Source organism: Lissotriton vulgaris, chromosome 7 (assembly GCF_964263255.1).
Source record: "Lissotriton vulgaris chromosome 7, aLisVul1.2, whole genome shotgun sequence".
NCBI classification, from domain to species: Eukaryota; Metazoa; Chordata; class Amphibia; order Caudata; family Salamandridae; genus Lissotriton; species Lissotriton vulgaris.
This window is the reverse complement of record NC_141695.1, coordinates 95,047,392-95,070,968: the sequence shown is the minus strand read 5'-3', so window position 1 is coordinate 95,070,968 and position 23,577 is coordinate 95,047,392. Positions and strand designations below refer to the sequence as shown.

General features: G+C 44.5%; 1 protein-coding gene across 1 annotated transcript in view; it reads right to left on the bottom strand.

Moving 5' to 3' along the window:
- LOC147700899 (killer cell lectin-like receptor subfamily B member 1B allele A) overlaps nt 1-23,577 on the bottom strand; it is a 211,872-nt gene that overhangs the window by 96,563 nt on the left and 91,732 nt on the right. The window contains exon 4 of the mRNA XM_086928534.1: nt 13,075-13,238. Within this exon, the coding sequence (XP_086784660.1) occupies nt 13,075-13,238 (164 nt within the window). The remainder of the gene's footprint in view (nt 1-13,074; nt 13,239-23,577) is intronic.

Below are 23,577 nucleotides of genomic sequence, written 5' to 3'. Positions count from 1 at the left end.
GGGTATCTCCTCTGGAAAGGTATGTATTTGTGGGGTGACTGCAATGGGCATACATTATAAAAGGCTGAATAATTTCTGGGGACCTCCTGTGCAGTTTCCCCTGCAGTAGCAAACATACATGTCTCTTTTTTTACAGATTATGGTATCTACCCATTGTGCTTTTCCCACTCATCTGGTCAACCATTCAGTAGTTTAGCAGCTTTATCACTGGCATCATATAGACGCCTTTGTGTAGCTAGGATAGCTGCTTTAGCCTCCTGATGTGCCAAAACCTGATACTCTCTGCAGAGTGCGTTATACGGAAGGGTCCACGGGTGGCGCCTGTTGACCTTCCAGCTGCTCCAGACTTCTTTCTTGCTCACTCATGTGGCTGGATTCCCTCCCTTTTTTATGTGTAATTATGTTTTGTGCTCTGTCTCGCAAAACTGCTTTGTAGGCCGCTGCTGAGGAAATGGAGTCCTTATTTTCTTTAAAGTAAAGTTCTGTATCAACTTTTATTTCCCTGGCCACCCATTTGTCTCGCAGTTCCCATGCATTGAGTCTCCTCCCCGTCCCTGTTCTATGCAAGTGTATCTCAAGGGTAATCAATAATGGTGACTGATTGGAGAGACTTGGGGCCAGATACTCTGCTTTTGCTATCTTTTGTACCTCCCGAACTGGGTCATGGATGTTGTCAATCCTAGAGAACACTGTATGCGCCCAGAGTAATAAGAATAGATTTGGGCTACCATATGGTGACATCGCCAATGATCTGTCAGTCCCAGGGTTCTTCATAAATTGTGCACGTGTTGTGTCTCCCCTTGTAATTGGACCAGTGCCAGTGCAATCTAAAGTGGGGTCTACCACATTGTTAAAGACGTCCCCTATAATATATTGGAGAGATCCGGCCTCTAATAATAATTCAGTCACATTTTCCAGGGTGCCACTTCTGCAGCCTTGGGGGTGCGTAAACAGTGCTGTGTCTTTTTGCCTCTATAGCTTCTTGACTGCTACGAACATGCTATTAGGGTCTACCCAAGTCTTTTATACCCTAAATGGTACAGTTTTCTTAATCATTAGTGCTACACCTTATAGCCTAACATGAAGTCCGCATGGGCCCGTGTCTTACAGGCCTCTCTGCCCAGGAACTCACAATTTGTGCCCCATAATGTGTCTCCCGTAAAAGACGTATGTCAGGTTTCATACTTTTGACATATGTGGCCAATAATCCTCTTTTAATCCTGCTTCCAAGCTCATTATTGTTCCAAGACAGTATTGAGCATTGATCCAAATCCATCTTGTCAGCTCTGTTCATGTGGCTAGTATACAAGTGTTTGCCACTAGTGGTCGGAGTTCACTGTTACTGTGTTTATGTGCCTGTTTGCATTACTCCACTGTACCCTTGGTCAATCTCCCCCTTCCCAACCATTAAACTCAACCCCTCTCCCCTAACACCACCATTCTCACTTTCCCCCATGCACTTACCGCATTCAGTCAACATGACAACTATGTCACAGGTAGGTTAGAGAGGTCTGTCGCCCACACTTTCCCTAGTCCTAAAAGGACCCCTCCCTTAAAATTCTTGTAACCGCCCACTTTGGTTAAGCCTGAGGGGAAAATAAAATCTAATAGTGAAGAAAAGTTAACTGCAATATGTCTCTATATCAGGAGCGTGACAGCAGAATGGAATGAAGCAGTACCACAACTCTGCTGTTGGACTTGGCCCTTTTGGCAGGTTCACCCTATACTTTTTGCCTTTTAATCTGACATAATGGAAGTGATTGCTGGTTTCTGTGCACTTTAGCACTGTGGCCCAGTGTAAAGTGCGTGCGCTCTCTGAGTGCGTGTGGTGAGATTGGCCTGCCCTCCCATAGGAATGCATGCGGAATATGTATGTCTATGGTAGTTCCTGATGTGTGGGGAGTGCAGGGGCGAGTTTGGTGTGCGCAGATTTAATGTGACTAGAGGAGAAGTGCCACTTTTAGAAGTTTGCATTTCTGTGTGGAGTGAATGTGAATTGACTGTCTGGCTTGTGATTGACAGGAGCTGGCTGGTGTGATTGGCTCCAGGAGTCAGGATCGGTCTGCCCGGTGGTGAATGGCTAGATCTGCATGTAGAAGGGAGGGAGGAGTTGCATCTGGGACCTGAATAGGGCTGGGCCTTCCCTCCACAGTGCTGGCTCCACCCCCTGTGGTGTGTCTAATGTCCCTGGCCTGTCCTGTGAATAGGGAGAGGGGCAGAGCAAAACAAAGTGCTCCAGAACCAGTTGCTTCTGGTTCGCCCCTTGCCTGCACCGTTGGAGACCTAGGAAATGTGTGTATAAAAAGGGGCTGTGACCCCATGTAAAATGTTCTTGTTCTTTGACTTGAAACTACCAGGGTCGTACTGCTGCTGGGGCCCAGGGGAAGGCTTGCCTCCCTGGGCCCTGCCCTGCCCCTGGATGCCTGGAGGACTTCTTGGGGACCCTTCTACTTTTGGATCCTGACAGAGGGGGCTTGCTGCTGGTGGGGCCCAGGAGGGACCGCCATGGGGACTGTCTCCTTGCTGGAGCGCCCTGTGTGCTGGCCCCTGGGTCCTACACTGCCCTCCCTTATGCCCAGGACTTCTTAGATCCTTATTGCCTCCTTGTTACTAAGCCTTATGGATTTTAGGTGGCCCTTGCGCCCTGGGAGCGCTTTGCTTGCTTTCTGTGATTAGCGAGGGAGAGCCTGGGGGCTGAGCAGTGCTGAGCTGCAGCCCGGGCTGAGGGAATCCCCCTCGTAGGGATTCCACCTCCTCTTATGCCTTGCAGGTACCCACCCTGCATTATGCCCACTTTACTGATTCCCAGTGCACAGGTGCCCACCCTGCATCTTCAAATTATTTTATAAATTCATACGGGTGCCCACCCCGTTTATGGGAACCCAAGCGGGTGCCCATCCCGCTCCTAGCTTTATTTTTCTGACCGAGGGTGCCTACCCCTCGATATAAAAGAGATCGCCGTCGCAGCCCATGGCAAAGCAGGAAGTCAGGCACCGTAGTGCCTGACGGCGGGCGGGAATCCCGGTTTCGAGAGGGAAGTCCCGCACCCACCGCCACGAGAAAAGGGAGAAGAGGCCGAGTAATGGCCTAACGCGGCAGGGGCTCCCATGAGCTGTGGAGAGCCCTGGGGCCGCCAGCAGGAAGCAGCACAAGTGTTGCGGGGCTACCATGCGCTGGAGGGAGCTCGGAAGTGGAGTCCTGCCGCGAGCCAGTGAAGGTGAGACATCTCCAACAGCAGACCGGTGAGTCAGGGCTGGACTGGGTGGGGATAGGCAGAGTTTGAGTGGTCCCTCCAAGAGAGCGGGCTGCTCCAGCGTGGCACAAGTTCTTTTCTTTTTGTATGAGCGGACCCGCCATTTCAGGCCGCTCCACTGATGCCCACCTTTTGTTTCAAGGGCTCATGGGGGTCCTGAGGTCCCGGGGGGCCCGTGTTCGCCCAGAGCATTGGCACTCCGACAATGGGGCATTGCTTTGTGTTTTAAGTGGCCCCGTGAAGTGCCAGTGAGGGCCTGTGGTTGTTCCCAGAGCAGACCCGCCTTTGCGGGCCGCTCCAACATGACCCCAAGTGTTTTAGAGTACCAGTTAGCAGGGATTCCCCTGCACAGAGAGTGCAGTGCTCATCCAACGTCGGGGGCAAGTCCTCTTCTTTATTATGGCCTTACTATTTGAGGAGCCAGTGTGCTCCATGAAACATGATTATTTTCCGAGCCTGAGGGGCTCCCACATGGGGCACAGTCATTTGTTTGAGGGCTAGGGAGAGCCCATGCCCCATTTGCCTTTGCTGCAGCTGCCCAGCAAGTAGTGGGCAGCTGCACCGTTTAGGTATTTCTTTCAGGGGACATGTACTTTGTGAATCTCGGAGTGAGACGCACTCCTGCGCCCTACCTTGGCCTCCACAGCTGTGCAGCACTTAGTGCCAGCTGCAGCTTTTAGGCTCCCCTGTTATTGTTCTCAGCTACCCAGCATGTAGTGGGCAGCTGCAACATTTAGGTTGTGCGCTGTGGCGCACCCTGGACCTTCGCTGCTTAGGCAGCAGCCCTGACTTTTATGGACATAGGGCATTTGAGGCCTTTTGTGGATGGCCAGTTGCCCATGGGTGTTGTTCCATTTATAGGGCACCAGGCCCTAATGTGATTTATGTGCTAATGCTTTTGGGTGCTAGGAAATGTATTGTGTGTAGTATGTTTTGCGCACCCTGTTTGATACCTCTAGATATGGTTTATGAGTATGAGGTTGTTTCTTTTTTTTTTTTTTTGTCCTCATATTGCGAAGTTCTATGTATTTGGAGTTTAAGGTTTCTGCCTCTGGTTTCTTGGTTTCCTTGGCGGAACTGCCCCTTGGTCTCTCTTGTCTGGGGAGTTTGTCATCGGCCCAATGATTTTAGAGGAGTACCCATAAGCCATTACATATTAACAGTTCTGGTCTGGGAAAGTGGGGAGTAGCTAGCCACCTTGGCTACTCGACAAGTATCATACTCGTCTACCAGATGTTGTTTCGCATTAATCATGGGACCGTATGTGCCAACCCTATATTTGAGCTCAAGTGGTCTTCCAAGATTTCCCAAAATTTTAATTTCTTGCAGGTATTTCCCTTCCTATCTAGTTTTTTAATCCTTAATACAGAGTTCATCCAGTCTCTATGTGCTGGAGGGGTGGGCCCAACCCAGTTGATACAAATCTCCCTCCTTGCAAGTACAATTAACACAAAGATAAGGTTCTCCTGACATTTGGTTAATCCCCCTCCATCTATTGTATCTTCAATCCCAAAAAGGGTAAGGGTGTACTTACAGTTAGCTGTTTCTTCATGATCGTGCTCGAGTATGAGGTTGTTTCACCTATTTAGGTTTCCGTTAGGGAGATTGTACTTCCCTATACTTCTAAGTTCATATATATTCTTTTTCTATTTCTTTACCAAGTTCATTCTGTGATGACTCTGACAGTGGTCCAGGTGGCCCTGTCAGGTGTACATAATCTCTTGTAAATATTGCCTCATGCCAGTTGGTACAGTCTACATAATGTGTGTACTATTCTAATGTGTTTTGAGAATACAAAGGCTATTTTTGATATAACCTTGTGTGGAGTTCGTTTTGTTGGGGGCCTGGGATGTAGTTGCTGGTGGGTGCGTACACAAATGCTGTACACATTGCCTCCGGGATAAGCCTTACTGCTCGTGCCATGCTACCATGGGGGTGAGTAGGGGTTATCTTTGGAATGTAACTCCCTTGCCCTAACTAGAGTGTTGTTCTCTGCCTGGCTTTGGCACAAGCCTCAGCCAACCAGAGATCCCATTTTTTACATCTGCCAAGACTCCCCCAGGCCCGTATGTCTGGTTAGTTTGCTCTCTCATCTCATCAGTTGTTGTCTCTGAAGTCTTGACAATCAATGGATCTCCCTCCATGTTTGCTATCAATTTCAACAGTGGGTGTACAGACTCAGAATCGTAGTGTGAACTTTGTTGGATAGGTCTGTAGTGGTGTCACCTTTGCGTTCCTCGTGCACTTCCTTTCTCGCACACCCTATCGCATTGCTCTCCATGTCTGAAAACCTTGGGGGTGTGGTGAAATGTCATTTAGAAGGGAAGGGGGTAGGCTTCCTTTTATTACTGGTCGCCTTCTGCTCCCTCTCTGCGGTTTGGGGCACTCACCTTGGTGCGTTGCGCTGGGGTGACTGATCTGACTCTATCCTTCCGGTCGCGAAGGGGGCGCTCCTCAATCCAGTGTCCGGGCCTCCTCCAGTGTTTGGAAAAAGCTGTTTTTACCCTGAAACATGACCTTGAGTTAGACTGGGAAAATAAGCATATATTGAATGTTCATCGCACAGAGTTTTGTTTTGACGGAGTCAAAGATGCTCCTCTGTTTCTGTACCTCTAAGGAGTAATCAGGAAAGACCATTATTTTGGCTTGATCATAGCAAATTTTACCCATTCTCCTAACGTCTCCCAGGATCAAGTCTCTATCCTGATAATTGAGTAAATGTGCAAAGATGAGGTGTGGATGTGCACCAGTGGGCGGCTTAGCATTAACAAGCCTATGTGCATGTGAAGAAGTGCACTGCAGGGAGCAAATCCCTCTGCCACCATTCCAGGAAGGACCTTGTGTCCGAGCCCTCTCCTCCTTCAGGAAAGAAAATGAAACACAAGTTATTTCTTTGTGCACTGTTCACAGCAACATTCACCCTACAGGCCATGTCATTCAGAGTTGTTCGTAGGTCAGTGACTTTTTCAAAGGGTGTTTGTCATTGCCTCTACTGTATATATACTGCATTCTGCTTGCTTCACCCTCAGAAACTTTCCAGAGGTCTTGGAGCATCAGAGTGACCTCCTAACATACTTCAGCTATGCGCCCCTCAAGGGTTACTCTCGAGGCATGGATTGCTTTGAGGAGCGCTGCGCTATCAGGCAACTGAGACGTCTCTTCACCATCTGGTTGTCTGAGGGACCATTGCTTCGGTATATCTGTCCATCTTGCCTCGTTTCTGCTGTCTGGATTCTTTATCTTTAGCCATGATGTGTTTGTATGTGGCCTGAGCAGCTTCGCAATGTCTTACAGTATTCGGCAGGCACACTGACAGCACTTGTAATCATATTGGGTGCTAAAAGAGGTGGGAACTTGTCTTACTTCTCCAGATGTCGAGGGAGGGGTTAGGGTATCACCCCCAGGCCTTCACATCAGGGTCTCGAACAGGGAATCCTTCAAAGTGCACCCATGGAGCCAGGCGCTGATTCAGAAGATCTGACCAGTTCTTATGACCAGGTGTGGCAGAGTGAGGCCAAGGCACAGGGTGCAGGTCTCCACCACACAGAACTTCTTATGGTCTCTACCTCAGCCCCTGTAGTCAGTTCAGGGGAACATCCCAATTAAAAATTCCAGCATATTAAATGAAATAAGAAATCCTAAATGTTATCCTATGGGAGGGGTGGCCACACACTACTGAAAAGCGAATGTAAGGGTTGTTCACTACCAGGACTTGTAAAACTTAAAAGTACACGTCCAACCTTTTAATTAATTACGCAACACCCTGACCGATGGGCTACCTAGGGTCTACCTTGGGGTGACGTATATGTAACAAAAAGAAAGTTCAAGGCTTGACAAGGGGGGGTTAAATGCCAATTTATTATGGTAGTTAAAAACTACATTCAGGATATAATGTCAGGCCTGGGACATGTCTTTGGGTGTTACTAAAGTGGGTGTCACACTAAGTGCTGCAGGTCCACTGGTAGTATGTAATTTAAAGGCCCTGGATATATGGCATACAACTCTACAAGGGACTCATAAGTAAATTAAATATGCTAATTAGGTATATATCAAATATGTTATGAGCTAATCATTTAGGGGTGTGAGCACAAGCACTTTATCACCTGTTAGCTGTCGGAAAGTGCAGAGAGTCCTAAGCCCAACTAAAACAAATTTCAGCAGATAATGGAGCTAAGTAGGCAAAACAATGAGCAAATCATGCAGTTTATAATAATGTGGCAAAATAACAGGTAGAATTTAATGAAAATTATGTTTAAACACACAAATTGTTTTAGCCAACCATAATTTCTCATATTAGGACTCAAATGGCTGAAGCAACATTGCCTGAAAGCTTGACATGACTAAAGAATGAATACCATGCATAAAAAAAAATTCGTTGACCTTTCCATGAACATGATTTTCATAATGAATAATTGTTGCTTAAATGCTTTCACATAATTTTGTAAATGTCTCTTCATACACAATGATTGCTGTTAACAATTAAATAAGTTTTGGTATTTAGAATGATTTAGAGGTGAAATCCCTCAAGGGAAAGTCTTTTTAAACAAGAAAGTGTATTATGAATTTACAAGATGTAACTGCTAGATGATAATAAATAAATGGCATTGAAAGCTACAGTGTAGAAGCAATTGTGTTTTTTATAGGAAGAGGAGTAATCCTGTTCCCATGAAAAACTTGTTGGCCGGCTGCATATAAATGAAAACTACAAGCTGCAACAATGATAAAATGCGTAGTTCTAGAGCAGACCCAGACTTGGAATTTGGAAAATGTTATTCATGTTCAATTAATTAAATTCATTACATTTTAAGACCATTTCATAAAATAAAAATAAAATCATTAATGTTACAGCCAGGGGGATATCATAAGACTTTTTAAAAGAGAGTGTAAATTAATTCCACTGATATTAACACTTGGCAAGGGTACTAGGCGAATAAGATTTAGCACTGTGAGCTTTAGATCACTGCTGTCAAAAGTTACAAGCATGAGAGTATAACGTGCAATGTGCCTAGGGCTAGTTTCTTGATCCTCCTGCTCTTTGGGCCCCAACTGCACACAACTGGGTGCTACTGAATGCCAATGTCAGGCTTTTAAAATTACAGTGTCCGAAGTTGCAGGGGTAAGAGTTTAAAGTGCACTGTGCCTGCCACAAGCTGCTGTTTGAGCAGAATCTGCACATGACTGGTCTCCGGGGCATTTCAAGTGCCATGTGTCTGATACTAGCTTATTGGTTCCCCACTGTTTGGAAACCAGCAGCACACAACTGGTATCCACGAGATGTTTGGAGAACAGCTGGGAAGATTTCCCTGCACTCAGAGTTTAAAGGCATCCTTTGGTGATTGGTGGTTCCAAGTGGGTGATTGCAAGTTCAGGTCCACGTAACCATGTGATACTCGGATCACTGAAATAATATCGAGGGACAAAATATCGACTTGCCAAAATATCGTGGACAAAATATCGACAGTCAAAATATCGAGTTTGTATCTACAAACAGGTAAGTACAAAAATATCGAGTACAAAATATCGTTAACAATAATATAGATGTAAAAAATATCGACTTTATTAAAAACAGTGTTAAATTAAATTAATATTAAATTGTAATTACTAAAATATACTTAAAAATACTTAAATTAAATTATAATAATTAAATAATAAATGAAAATAATAAAATTAATTTTTTACAATCTTATTTGTTGACCCTGAACCCTAAAATATACCCCTTTACCCAAAACCCCAAAACTGACCCTGAACCCTAAAAATACCCCTTTACCCAAAAACTAAAAACTGACCCTGAACCCTAAAAATGCCCCTTTACCCAAAAACTGAAAACTGACCCTGAACCCTAAAAATGCCCCTTTACCCAAAAACTAAAAACTGACCCTGAACCCTAAAAATGCCCCCTTACCCAAAAACTGAAAACTGACCCTGAACCCTAAAAATGCCCCTTTACCCAAAAACTAGAAACTGACCCTGAACCCTAAAAATACCCCTTTACCCTAAAACTGAAAACTGACCTTGAACCCTAAAAATGCCCCTTTACCCAAAAACTGAAAACTGACCCTGAACCCTAAAAATGCCCCTTTACCCAAAAACTGAAAACTGACCCTGAACCCTAAAAATACCCCTTTACCCAAAAACTGAAAACTGACCCTGAACCCTAAAAATACTCCTTTACCCAAAATGTATCAATATTATTTAATTACCAAATAATTATTAATTAACAATAACAATAAAGTAAATATATTAGCACATTAGCTGTAATTATTTTAATAATTAATATTATTTTTTCCCAATTAATTACTTAACAATAACACAAAATTATATATATTAAAATGTACTCTAATTAATGTAATTAACTAATTACAATTAATTAATTACCAATTAATTACTAATACAAAATATGTACAAAATTATATTAATTAATTAACTAATTATTATTAATTAATTATCAATTAATTATTAATTATAAATATTTACAAACATATATTAATTAATTAATTATTATTAAATTACTTCCCACCCTATTCCCCTATAAACCCACAACCCGCTACAGAATTACATTACGCAATTATTAAAAATACAAAATTCATTTAACAAAATATTTTATAACATTAATACACACTTTTCACACATATTATTACATAAAAATACACTATAAAATATTATATATTATTAAAAATTCGATATTTTTGCTATCTATATTTTATACAGTCGATATTACTTCACTTACCTGAAAAACGATATTTTTGTAGTCGATATTATGTCCAGTCGATATTTTGTCCAGTCTATATTTAAAACTCGATATGTAAATGTATTTGAGCTTATATAGCGCACAGCTACCCACAAAGGGTTTCCCGGCGCTTGCTTAGGGAACCCGTCCTGGTATTCCCCTGTGAGATAACCCCAGCAGGGTTCCACAAGGTGAAAGCCAGGCATCCCGCTGCGAGGGGCCGTTGTGGAGATTAAGCAAGCTATTGCCCAGAGTCACAGAGTGTGAACCCGTGAGTCGAGAAGGCACCGGAGCGAGAATTATCGAGTCCGTGGAATTTTTGAGCCCAAGACCCGCCGAGGCGGGGAATTGTACTCTGGTCCAGGGCCGATCTCAGCTTCCAGGTCTGCCGCCTCTAACCCCTGAGCCACACTTCTCCACATGTCCAGTCGATATTTTGGAGTCGATATTTTGTCTGTGCACCGTGATACTCTTCACATGAACCATGAAATAATCAGTTCTGGATTGACGCAACTCCTATAGACTAATTGCGGAGTGCAAGATTTATGTGGTATGGACAGTCACTGTTGTTGCTAGTGAGTGCCTTATAAGGCTGGTGAATTTACCCAATCTGGCTGGGATCTGGGGAGTGTTTTCAATAAAGCACAGATCCGATGCCTCCCTGCAGCTCTGAAAGGCTTCCAGGCAAAACGAGGGCAAGAGCAGGCGGTGTCGTTTCTCTGCCAGTTTGGAGCAACATGAAGCTAAGATTCTTTGTGATATTCGATACCCTGCAATAGGAATTGCTTCCTCTTGATTGGTCCAGTCAGGATTAAAATCTGCAATTGGCAACGCAATTAACTACATATAGAGAATTTTCCTGCGTGCCTGGGCAGAGAGTGCAAGTTGAACATATGTCTGTTCCTTCCCAGTTTTTTATGATTTGTCCAGTGCCTCTGTCAACAGATTATATCGAAGACTTCCAATGTCTCGTTCAAAAGAGGTTAAAAGCTCTTGCCTAATCATAACTTTTTTCCAGGCTGAGAATGGGATGCCTTGCATTTGCAGGCATTCTGTCCTGATCTTCAAGGATCTTATTGCAGTTGCTAACTCTAATTGCCGCAGGGATCCTATTTCATTAAAGATTGCTCTCAGGTGGTATTTCACTATCACTATCACTGAAGCTTTAACATCTATGTCTGTTCCTGTTTTACTGATGCCCCGATGACTCTGCCTGCCCCTCAATCACTGGTGCCTTGACAGCTCTGCTTGCTCCTGTATCACTAATGCCTTACCAGCTCTGCCTGCACCCGTATCACTAATGCCTTACCAGCTCTGCCTGCTCCTGTATCACTGATACCTTACAAGGTCTGCCTGCCCCTGTATCACTGATGCCTTACCAGCGCTGCCTGCTCCTGTATCACTGATGCCTTACCAGTACTGTCTGCTCCTGTATCACTGATGCCTTACCAGCGCTGCCTGCTCCTGTATCACTGAGGCCTTCCCAGCTCTGTCTGCTCTTGTATCACTGATGCCTTACCAGCGCTGCCTGCTCCTGTATCACTGAGGCCTTACCAGCGCTGCCTGCTCCTGTATCACTGATGCCTTACCAGCTCTGCCTGCTCCTGTATCACTGATGCCTTACCAGCGCTGCCTGCTCCTGTATCACTGATGCCTTACCAGCGCTGCCTGCTCCTGTATCACTGAGGCCTTGTTAGCTCTGTCTGCTCTTGTATCACTGATGCCTTACCAGTGCTGCCTGCTCCTGTATCACTGATGCCTTACCAGCGCTGCCTGCTCCTGTATCACTGATGCCTTACCAGCTCTGCCTGCCCCTGTATCACTGATGCCTTACCAGCGCTGCCTGCTCCTGTATCACTGATGCCTTACCAGCGCTGCCTGCTCCTGTATCACTGAGGCCTTCCCAGCTCTGTCTGCTCTTGTATCACTGATGCCTTACCAGCGCTGCCTGCTCCTGTATCACTGATGCCTTACCAGCTCTGCCTTTTTATGTATCACTGATGCCTTACCAGTGCTGTTTGATCCTGTATCACTGATGGCTTACCAGCTCTGCCTGCTCCTGTATCACGGATGCCTTACCAGCGCTGCCTGCTACTGTATCACTGATGCCTTACCATCTATGTCTGGTCTTGTATCACTGATACCTTACCAGCTCTGCCTTCTTATGTATCACTGATGCCTTACCAGCTCTGCCTGCTCCTGTATCACTGATACCTTACCACCTCTGCCTTCTTATGTATCACTGATGCCTTACCAGCTCTGCCTGCTTCTGTATCACTGATACCTTACCAGCTCTGCCTTCTTATGTATCACTGATGCCTTACCAGCTCTGCCTGCTCCTGTATCACTGATACCTTACCAGCTCTGCCTTCTTATGTATCACTGATGCCTTACCAGCTCTGCCTGCTCCTGTATCACTGATGCCTTACCAGCGCTGCCTGCTCCTGTATCACTAATGCCTTACCAGCGCTGCCTGCTCCTGTATCACTGAGGCCTTCCCAGCTCTGTCTGCTCTTGTATCACTGATGCCTTACCAGCGCTGCCTGCTCCTTTATCACTGATGCCTTACCAGCTGTGCCTTTTTATGTATCACTGATGCCTTACCAGCTCTGCCTGCCCCTATATCACAGATGCCTTACCAGCGCTGCCTGCTACTGTATCACTGATGCCTTACCATCTATGTCTGGTCTTGTATCACTGATACCTTACCAGCTCTGCCTTCTTATGTATCACTGATGCCTTACCAGCTCTGCCTGCTCCTGTATCACTGATACCTTACCAGCTCTGCCTTCTTATGTATCACTGATGCCTTACCAGCTCTGCCTTCTTATGTATCACTGATGCCTTACCAGCTCTGCCTTTTTATGTATCACTGATGCCTTACCAGTGCTGTTTGATCCTGTATCACTGATGCCTTACCAGCGCTGCCTGCTCCATTATCACTGATGCCTTACCAGTGCTGTTTGATCCTGTATCACTGATGCCTTACCAGCGCTGCCTGCTCCATTATCACTGATGCCTTACCAGTGCTGTTTGATCCTGTATCACTGATGCCTTACCAGCTCTGCCTGCTCCTGTATCACTGATGTCTTACCAGCTCTGCCTGGTCCTCTATCACCACCAGGCGGGAGCCCCTGGAGGAGCAGTCTTCGTGGCTCTTGCTCCAGTTCTTCAGATCTGTTGTTTTTGGGAAGTAATAGCACTTCCCTGCATGCTGCCGCCAGTTCAGAGGACAAGATGGCCCAGGATGAGCTCCGGCTGGAAAAATAAATGAAATGAATCTTTACTGGGGATTTCAATTATTGAGAAAAAAAAGAACAGCTTTTCCTAGGTTTTCACACGCATTATTTGCTCAATGGTGAAATCTATGTCTGTGTGTCTGGCTTGTGGGTCACAGTTGAAGTTTCTGGCAGGACTGATTCGGGCCTTTCATCCTTCTGAAGCCAGTACATGTAGAACTGTGAAATGCTGTTTACAGTACATATAACTAGAAAACATTTATAGGAAAGGTTTACAAACTAGCTCTTGACTCTGATCTGACCCAGCGCAGTGCTGATTAGAGCACCCAAGCGAGCTCTGAACAATATAAACTTTTATATTCTATTTAGTTTGGATTAACTTATTCGCATGTCAAAATACTTTGTTCCAAATGTGTGACATATGCCTCCTGCTTCGTTGCCAGCCGAGACGGAGTCCTAGAAATAAGTTGGTTCCAGAAGCTTCGAAGTTCTAATAGAAACAGAAGAAGGACTAGCAATAAACAGGCTCTTCACAAAGGCTCTCAGACACCCACTTTCAATCGTCATGTGAGTGACACCCGCACAGCAAGAATCTAGCTGCAGGTCAGAGGAGGTATTCTGCAAACCATAATTATGGCCAAATATTACATCTCTGACGGCGTTTTTACCATTACCGTAATCACTGCTGTAATTCACAAGCGGCAGCAGCGGTGCTGATCCCTCTGCAGGTAAAGTGTTCTGAAGGGTGAGAATCATTAGGCTGTTTGGAAGGAGGAGGGCGGAATAAATATTGATGTGTTATGTTATTGGCATTCAGCTGCCTGTACAATCTCCATCGACAATGAGCCAATTAATCAAAAGCATCTATTACTGGCACTTTACGGATTATGCGTTAAATTCTAAAATAGAATTGAAATACTCTATGATTGGGCAAAATACATGTATCGACGCGCCATATAAAGTAAGAGAAGAATATCTGGTGGTGCCAGAGATAAGTGAGTCAATCTGGCCACACAAGCAAGATAAATATAGCGAAACAGAGCCAGATGGATATGATTTGGCTGCGTGAAAAGCGACCACATGACACCCTAAACCAGAGGTCTTCAAACTTTTGGATGCTGAGACCCCCCTGTCAACATTTTCAAGCGTAAGGACCCCCTCCTGACAAAAATTTCTAAACCTCTAGGTTATGAGGAAGGTGAGGACCAAATTATGCGACAGGCTTGACTAAATTGTGTGAGTAGAAAATGTAAATAATGTTCTGTGATGCGTATTTTGAGGTAGCATTGCTTTATTATTTAGAATTTTTTTAAACACAGTAATACTGAGGAAAGATTTCACCCCATCAGTACCAGTTTATAACCAAAATACAGCAATTAACATCAGAAAGATGTCTAGTCAACCTCTGTGAAGGGCATCCCAATCCGCTAGAATACACGCTGCCACATTAGAAGCTCACCTGGCCATGGCCGCGAGCAGCAAGGGTGAGTGCATGGTGATCGGTGTGAGTGCATGGTGATTGCTGTGAGTGCATGGTGATTGCTGTGAGTGCATGGTGATTGCTGTGAGTGCATGGTGATCAGTGTGAGTGCATGGTGGTCAGTGTGAGTACATGGTGGTCAGTGTGAGTGCAGGGTGAGCGGGTGAATAGTGTGAGTGCAGGGTGAGCGGGTGAATAGTGCGCAGGGTGAGCGGGTGAATAGTGTGCAGGGTGAGCGGGTGAATAGTGTGAGTGCAGGGTGAATAGTGTGAGCGCATGGTAATTGCTGTGAGTGCATGGTGATCAGTGTGAGTGCATGGTGATCAGTGTGAGGGCATGGTGGAGTGGTGTGGCTCACTGGTTAGAGGCGGCAGACCCGGGAGAACGGCCCGGGACCAGGGTTCAATTCCCGACGCGGCAGGGTCGTGGACCAGGGTCAGCGGACCCGATAATTCTCACCTCGGTGCCTACTCTAACCAGGGATCACACTCGGCAACTCTGGGCATTAGCTTGCCTCATCTCTACAACAGCCCCCCACATTCGCCGGGGATGCCTGGTTTCACCTTGGAGATACCCAGTAGGGACCATCTCACAGGGATAGCCAGGACGGGTTCCCCAGTGGTCTACAGCGCCACGACGCCTCAGGGCAGCAGTGCGCTTTACAAGACACATTACATTACATTACATTGCTGTGAGTGCATGGTGATTGCTGTGAGTGCATGGTGATCAGTATGAGTGCATGGTGATCGCTGGGAGTGCAGGGTGAACGTGAAAGCGAAGGCGTTTGATAGCTTCCCCTCCATTTCAAAGGAGGCTTTTTGTGAGGAGCTTTCAGCCCTGAAGAGCGGCTCCCCTTCGGACCCCATGCCCATTCGGATCCTCAAGCAATTTACGAACATCATTGCAGGCCCAGCTATCGACCTGCTGAATGCCTCATTCACCCACGGCATTGTTCCACCTAGTTGGAAGCAAGCCATTGTCAAGGCCCTTCTGAAAAAGCCAGGCCTTGATCCGGCCGATTTGGCGAATTACCGTCCCATCTCGCTTCTGCCCGGGCTGAATAAGATCGCCGAAAAGTTTGCCAATCGCCACCTTTCGCATTTCCTGGAATCTAATGATCTACTGGGTCGTACTCAGACGGGCTTTCGGCCTGGCCAGGGAACCGATTCGGCCTTGATTTCAATGGTGGAGGAAGGCAGATGCATCTTGGATTCGGGAGGATCCGCTGCGGTGGTCCTCCTGGATCTAAGCGCTGCATTTGATACGGTTGATCATAATATCCTGATCAACCGTTTGGGGAAGATTGGAGTGAGAGGGTCGGCCCTCAAATGGCTCGCGTCGTACTTGAGTGGCCGGACTTATCAGGTCTGCGAAGGCAATTTTCGATCTCTGCCTACCCCCCTTCAGTGTGGAGTACCGCAGGGCTCCTCATTGAGCCCTACGCTTTTTAACATCTACATGGCCCCACTGGAGGCGGTGGTTTCACCCTTCGGGGTGAAAATCGCAACCTACGCAGACGACACTCAATTGATCGTCTCGCTGTCCCTCTCGGAAAGCCAGGGGGAAAAGTTCGCATCATGTTTAGTTAACATCATGTCATGGATGTCGGAATCCCGGCTCAAACTAAATGGGACGAAAACGGAGCTGATGCTTCTTGGCAATCTATGTTCAACACTCCCTAAATCCATGTGGCCGGATAGTCTAGGTGCCCCCCCAGCTCCCAAAGAAGCAATTAAAAGTTTGGGGGTCTGGCTAGAACCTGAACTGTCAATGACCACTCAAGCTAAACGAGTGGCAGGGACCTGCTATGGACTGCTTAGGTCAGTACGGAAGATCCTCCCGCTACTCCCTGAAAACTCCCGGAAACTACTGGTGCAAGGCTTAGTCATGTCAAGGCTGGATTATAGCAATGCCTTATTCCTTGGCCCACCAGAATCCACTCTGAATGTGCTCCAAAGAGCTCAGAATGCGGCTGCACGAATGCTCACTGGTACTGCCAAAAGATCTTCAGCTAAGCCTGCTCTCAAGGCCTTGCATTGGCTTCCAATCCGAGCCCGCATAAAATTTAAATCCCTTTGCATCGTGTTTAAAGCTTTGCAAGGATCAGGCCCTCCAATCCTTAGAGACCTGGTGCGCCCTTACAAACCTACGCGAGCCCTTCGCTCGGATGATGGTAATTTTGTGGTGATACCCAGAGCCAAAAAGGTGAAGTCCGGCGGTCGCCGGTTCTCTATTAATGCAGGCCAATTATGGAATGCTCTGCCGATGGCCCTGCGGAAAGAACCCAATCTAGTGCGTTTCCGCAAGGCATTGAAAACTTATCTCTTCCCCCTTTAGGCTTTTGCTTCAGTTGTATTTGGGTGGTGGTCCTGTGTTTTGTTTCAGCGCTGGGACGCTCAAGGGCAGCCATGCGCTTTATAAATCTCTTTTCATTTCTTTTCATTTCAAGGCGAGAATGAGAAGTGAGTAGTCTGAAAGCAGGGTGCATTCCCAAAAACTTGAAGCGTAGGGTTTCAGATATAAGTTAAATTATTGCTATAATGGCATTAATCAGGTTTCGAGGGTGAAGGAAATAAATAATGTGCTGATCCTGCAACAAACTTCCAGTCTAATGATTAGGGTTACCAGCTCATTATTTTGATGGCCCAGAAATAAGCAGTCACCTACAGGTGTATTTTTTGCACTTATCCGTGAATAATTAGAACAGCAAATATAAATAGAAAACACTTTTAATTGTGTTCTAGGGATGCCTTAATGATCCATGACTAATAATTAAAGAGAATAAAGACAGAAAAGTCGCATACCTAATTAATACATACTTTTTTATTTATAACTTAATTTAGTGTCAAGAGTAGGCCTCTGCAGGATCTTTAAACAACACATAGCAGGCATGTTTCTTTTGGCAACCCAACTTTATATTTATTTTCATTAAATGCATTCTCACACTACAGCAGTAAGTGTAAAAATACAAATGTAAGAAATAGGCAGGGTGGGGGCCCAGGGGGTACTGGAACCATAAAAAAAACGAATCTTTGCTAATCGGTTAACAAAGGCTTGTAAATATGCTAATGGTCTTTAAAGACCTGTGAAAACTCATGCCGGAGATAAGCCTCCAGACACTGCCCAGCCGAGGCCCCAGGAGCGCGAGCTGCACTGCAGCAGCCAGGGCTGAGAGACAGGATGGGGAGGAGGGGGGCTGAAGTGACACTGTGAAGGCGCGACCCCCTTTGCATCGGTCCACGGCCCCCCTGGGGGTCGCGCCCCACAGTTTGAAGACCCCTGCCCTAAACCAATATCCTGGCACAATGTTGAGAAAATGCTCTTCTGTATCGGGTTTTTCTAACAATGGGGTTAATAATTTGAGAAAAAAGGATTACAAGATCACCTGTAGTTAGATTTGCCAGGGGCAAAATGCCCAAACTGAACTTCACTTAGTGTTTATGGAACTGCGGCTCAAAAGTGCCCAGATAGACTTCAAACTGGGAGCTGTAATAAGAAGTTCTCTGTGAGGTATGCAAGGGAGGTTGTGTTCTCTAAGATCTGAAATGTATCTCTGGTTTTCTAGACAGAACCCAATAAGTTTGCCCCCTATAAAGGCAGTTTCCCAAATTGTGCAGCTACATGGAATGTTCATTGTGTCCTGCTAGTAGGGTCGTAGTTAGACCAACATTGCTGCAATCAACCCTGTTTATCCTGCTCTGTTTTGATTGTGTGCTTCTGTCTAAAAAGAAAAGTCAGTCTTTCATCACTTGTGAATTTAGCCTAAAATTAGATATTTTATTGCTAAAGATATTTCATTTGCTGCATGACTTTGGCACGGGCAGCTCATATGTAGGGACTTTGAACTCTCATTTCTGGTAACTATGGATTTGCTTTGCATTATGAAGATTTGCAATCTCTACATTTTGTTCCTATTTGCCTAATATAATTCGTTTTTAAGCAAAAGCATACAACCTCTTGTATACTTTATTAGGTCAAGTAAAAGCGTACAACCTCTTGTATACTTTATTAGGTCAAGCAAAAGCGTACAACCTCTTGTATACTTTATTAGGTCGAGGAGAAGCGTACGACCTCTTGTATACTTTATTAGGTTGAGTATAAGCGTATGACCTCTTGTATACTTTATTAGGTTGAGTATAAGCGTACGACCTCTTGTATACTTTATTTGGTCAAGGATAAGCGTACGACCTCTTGTATACTTTATTAGGTCGAGTATAAACGTACGACCTCTTGTATACTTTAGTATACATATATTAGGTCGAGGATAAGCGTACGACCTCTTGTATACTTTATTAGGTCGAGTATAAACGTACGACCTCTTGTATACTTTAGTATACATATATCTCTGTGGGCCAAATGCCATTCCTTGCTTCTCATTTATTTTTATTTCAATGCCCTTTAAAAATCCTTCCTTACTAGTGGCCAGTCCAGCCTCGTTGTCCCTCCTTTTTCCTCCAAGGAGCAGGGACAGAACAAATCAGAACGCTTTGTTCTGTTGATCTGTTGTAGGTGGGCTATTATATTATGTTTTCAACCTCATGTTATTCTGTGGGTGCTCAGACATAGCTGTTTGTATTTTATTGCAGCATTCAACCTTCCAGCTCCTTCGATGTGCCTGACATTCTTTTGTTGTCTTCCTGAAGGCAGCTCCCAGGCTGTTTTCGAATGAGAGCAATTAATTATTTTCTATTTGCTTACCTTCACTATCCGGGCACTCGTGCTTTAGCTGTAAACATTGAAAGCTAAAGCGCGGGTGCCGTGATTGCTTAAAAAGTAAAGAAATTAAAAAAAGTTGTTTTTCTATTTCTTTACTTTTTAAGCATCCCGGCACCCGCGCCTAATCTTTCAAAGTTTACAGCTAAAGCTCGAGGGATTTTCAGCAATGCCAAAATAATGCATGATTAAAAATTTACATTTATCTTTAGCAATGGACCGCACGCGCGCCTGATGCTTTATCTGGCAAGTTAGGCGCAGCCAGCGTTTCCGGAATGGATGAGGGAATTTTTTGCGTTGAGTGGCAGTAAATGCATGGAGATGGAGAACTTTAGGAAAGGCCTGTGAATGTATTAGGAAAAGGCAAGTTTGTCTATTGCCTTCAGTGTGCAAGCATTAATGGCAGTCTTAACTCTTTATGGAGTTGAGCCTTCGATTGAGCCTGAGGGTAAAGCACTAGTTTCACGTTTCTTTTGTGGGTAACTAGAGTAAAGCAGGAGGCGAAGGAAGAGTTGCACTGATTGTACAGGGAGAATGGGCACAAGATTGGACTCGGCGGCCTGTAGTTGTGCCGGCAACAGCGATGTCCTTTTGTGAGGCGTGGATCCATGTCATGTGTAAATTATTGCAAATGTAGTGTTAATGTCTTGTAAATAGCTTGTTATCATACTACACTCTCTGTAGTCTTTCTACTGTTTCTCTTCTCTTACTCATCCTCAGAATACCACTGTGATCTACATGCTATGACCTCATGTTGTTAATGTTCCAGTTTGGTCAGTTGGACTCTGGTCAGCTGGTGGTGTACTTGTTCTGTTCTCTGTACTGCAATAAATACTAGAAGACTTCTAATCTACAAGTTGTATTGGACCATCTTTACTTTACAACATAATGCCTGGTTCTTTTTCCATATGGTCAGACCTCGATACCCTGTCCTGTGAAATCCTGTCCAGCCATAAAAGGCTGTCTATTATTTTATCTGTTACAATTGAATTTCTGCACTGTGTAAATTGACCTTTTATGTGAGTGACAACATAAGTACACACTACCGCTGATAAATGTAACACATTTTTTACTTAGTTTGTTGCCCACAAAGCAGCCTTACCTGCAAATGTGAACTCGGGTATTAGCCACGGAGAGTCCATCTATTTAAACATGGTTGGAAACCTAAGTACAAATCTGCAAAACAACAGTTGATGGATAGAATGCAGAACAATGTTATACATTTACCCCAGTACAGAGATCTGGGCCTAAATCAATCGTTTTTTTGCACCACCCCAGACATGGCCATATGCAAATCAGCCTTGACCTAAAAAGAAAAAAATAATAATAATAAAAATAAAAATAAAAAAACAATGCATTTAGGCCCAGATCTACCAACGTTACCTCTACCCAACGTTTTCCCTACTGTTGCACTCTCTGGAGTTGGAATAGTAATTTTTACCCCTACGCTATCTAACACTTTCCTTACTGTTGCGCTCTTTGGAGTGGGAATAGTAATTTTAACCCCTAAGCTATCCAATGCTTTCCCTACTGTTGCATTCTTTGGAGTGGGAATAGTAATTTTTACCCCTATGCTATCCAACGCTTTCCCTACTGTTCCACTCTCTGGAGTGGTAATAGTAATTTTTACCCCTACGCTACCCAACGCTTTCCCTACTGATGCACTCACTGGAGTGGGAATAGTAATTTTTACCCTTACGCTATCCAACGCTTTCCCTACTGTTGCACTCTCTGGAGTGGGAATAGTAATTTTTACACTCCCGCTATCCTACGGTAATAATATTTTATATTTTTTAATAATATTATGTTAATATATATATATGTGTTAACAAATAAAATTGTATTTTTTTATAATTTAAATTAATTATTTAATAATTTTAAGGTTATTTAAGTATTATTAAGTATATTTTAGTTATTTGTTTTTAATAATTTTTAAATTTTACATAATTTTTAAGAAATTCGATATTTTTACAATGTATATATTTTTAAACGATATTTTGGAGTTGATATTTTTGTACTTAACTGTTTGTAGATAGGACTTCGATATTTTGTCTTTCGATATTTTGGAGTCGATATTTTTAGTACTCTATATTATGTCCCTCGATATTATGTCAGTGATCCATCCAAGCACCATAAATGGCACCACCGTCTTCCAATAACTAGATCTCACATTTGTTATTTTTAGTTGTTGGCATTGTAATTACATTGTTTTTATTTATGTATTTGTTGTGTAGTGATTGCATGGCTCTTTGCTATGCCAGTGCTCCACTCACCTCTGAACTGCGTCCCTGAGCCAGATAACTGTGACCCGGCCTCTGGATGTGATCTAAGAGCCAGGCATGTGGTTATTTTAATCATAGATGCTTGGTTTTGTTTGATGTAACAATAGCATATGTTCCCACAGAAGACCACTCGACATCATTCATGCATTTCCGTTGGTTTAAAAAAACATAAAGAAAGACACCTGCTTTCGGGTGTAATAAGACGCTTTTATCAATGAAGAAATATCTTTATGTGCTTTAATGTTAGACGATTGGAAAGAAGCATTCTCATACATATTTTAATTCTAGTTGGTATTAGACTAACAAGTGTTGTATTCATCTAAGTACATAGGACACAAGTTCTAAACAAGGCAGGCCAATAAAACAACAATGAGGAGCACCTTGCAACTGGGAGCAGCGAGTTAGGAGGGAACCAAGCTGTGTAAAGGCTGCAATTGCCCATAAGGCAGTAGGGACAACCACATGCTGCATAGTGGGGTGGCCAAACAGAGTGTTCTCTGAGTGAAATCTCCAGAATGAGAGCTAAGCACACAAAGGTGGAGCATTTACAAAAATGCACCAATAAAAAGCCAGTAGTTCTAAATGCCACATGAAACAATTAATGACAATCGGTGGGTGTGCCAGAGCCCACAGAAGAGGATTCAACAGGTCTTGCAGAGCTCAACCTAAAAAAAGAGCTGATATATAGCCAGTCCTGTATGAATCATAGTGCTTTTTTGTATTGCTGGTGTGAGTGAGGGCAGGAAGCGAAAAGCAGAGCAGGTGGTGGATCAACACGGAGAACAGAAGATATGGGTACACAAAGCAATTGACACTGCAGCAGTGTCCATGTCATAGCGCTTTCTTTCCATTATGGCATGTGGGGTGGCAACACAGACAACAGAAGAAGGGATAGCAGATGCGTGAGAAGGGCAAGACAGGCAATAGAAGAAGGGATGTTGAGTTGAAGCATTTAGCAATACAGAAGGAGGGAGAGAGAGGGCAAGAAATAGTATGGAAGAAGGGAAGGAATGCAGGTGGGGGCAAGCACATAGGTTAGGGATGGAAGGGGCAAGCTACAAGGACGAGGCAAGGTTAGCGTGTGGGGGCAAGGGATTAAAAGCACTATTGGGAGCCAGATGAAAAGACAAAACACTGATACAGTATTTAAGCACAAAGGAAAAAGTAGCACATAAAAGAATTAGAGGTGGAATTACACAAGTTATGAATCTATTCTTCAGGGGAGGTACATACATGTAAAAAGGAAGAAAGTCTATAGCAGGTGACCGATGAGAAGCAAACAAATTATACTAATAATGAAGCCAACCAATAGTAAGCAATGGGTAAATTCTAAGCCCACTGTTAAAAATTAAAATATCTTGCAAGCGACAGGGCATCCACTGTCTTAGAGAAGATCTAAAAGCAGAGTCAGAGTGCCTGGATAGAATCAGGACACACATGCGGCGAGCCAGGTGTACGCTAGAACTTGGCTGCTGTGGAGTATGTGGAGATGGAGATTGCACTGCAGGAATAGGAACCACGACATGGCTAGTCCCAGAGGAAGGTCCCATGCCACTTTTGGGTCAGGCTTTTCGAGAAAAGACCGACATGATCAGTGTAATAATATCTCAAGATTGAAATCCAGCATCAGGCAGTGTCTTCGGGTTGTCTCTGACATTTCACAGTCAATCAGTTCATATTCAGGGGCTTATATGCAAGCCCCCTGTGCCGCCAGCAGGTCACTTTTCCCCATATTAAGATTGACGAACCAGTGGCGCAAGGGGCTTGTAAATAAGCCCCCAGTCTTCAAACCTGCACCTCTGTTGTTTTCATCCAAATTCCCCTTTTTTTTCCTCTCTTTAACTCCAGTTCCGGGAGGTGTCTGCACTTGGACATGCTTCAGT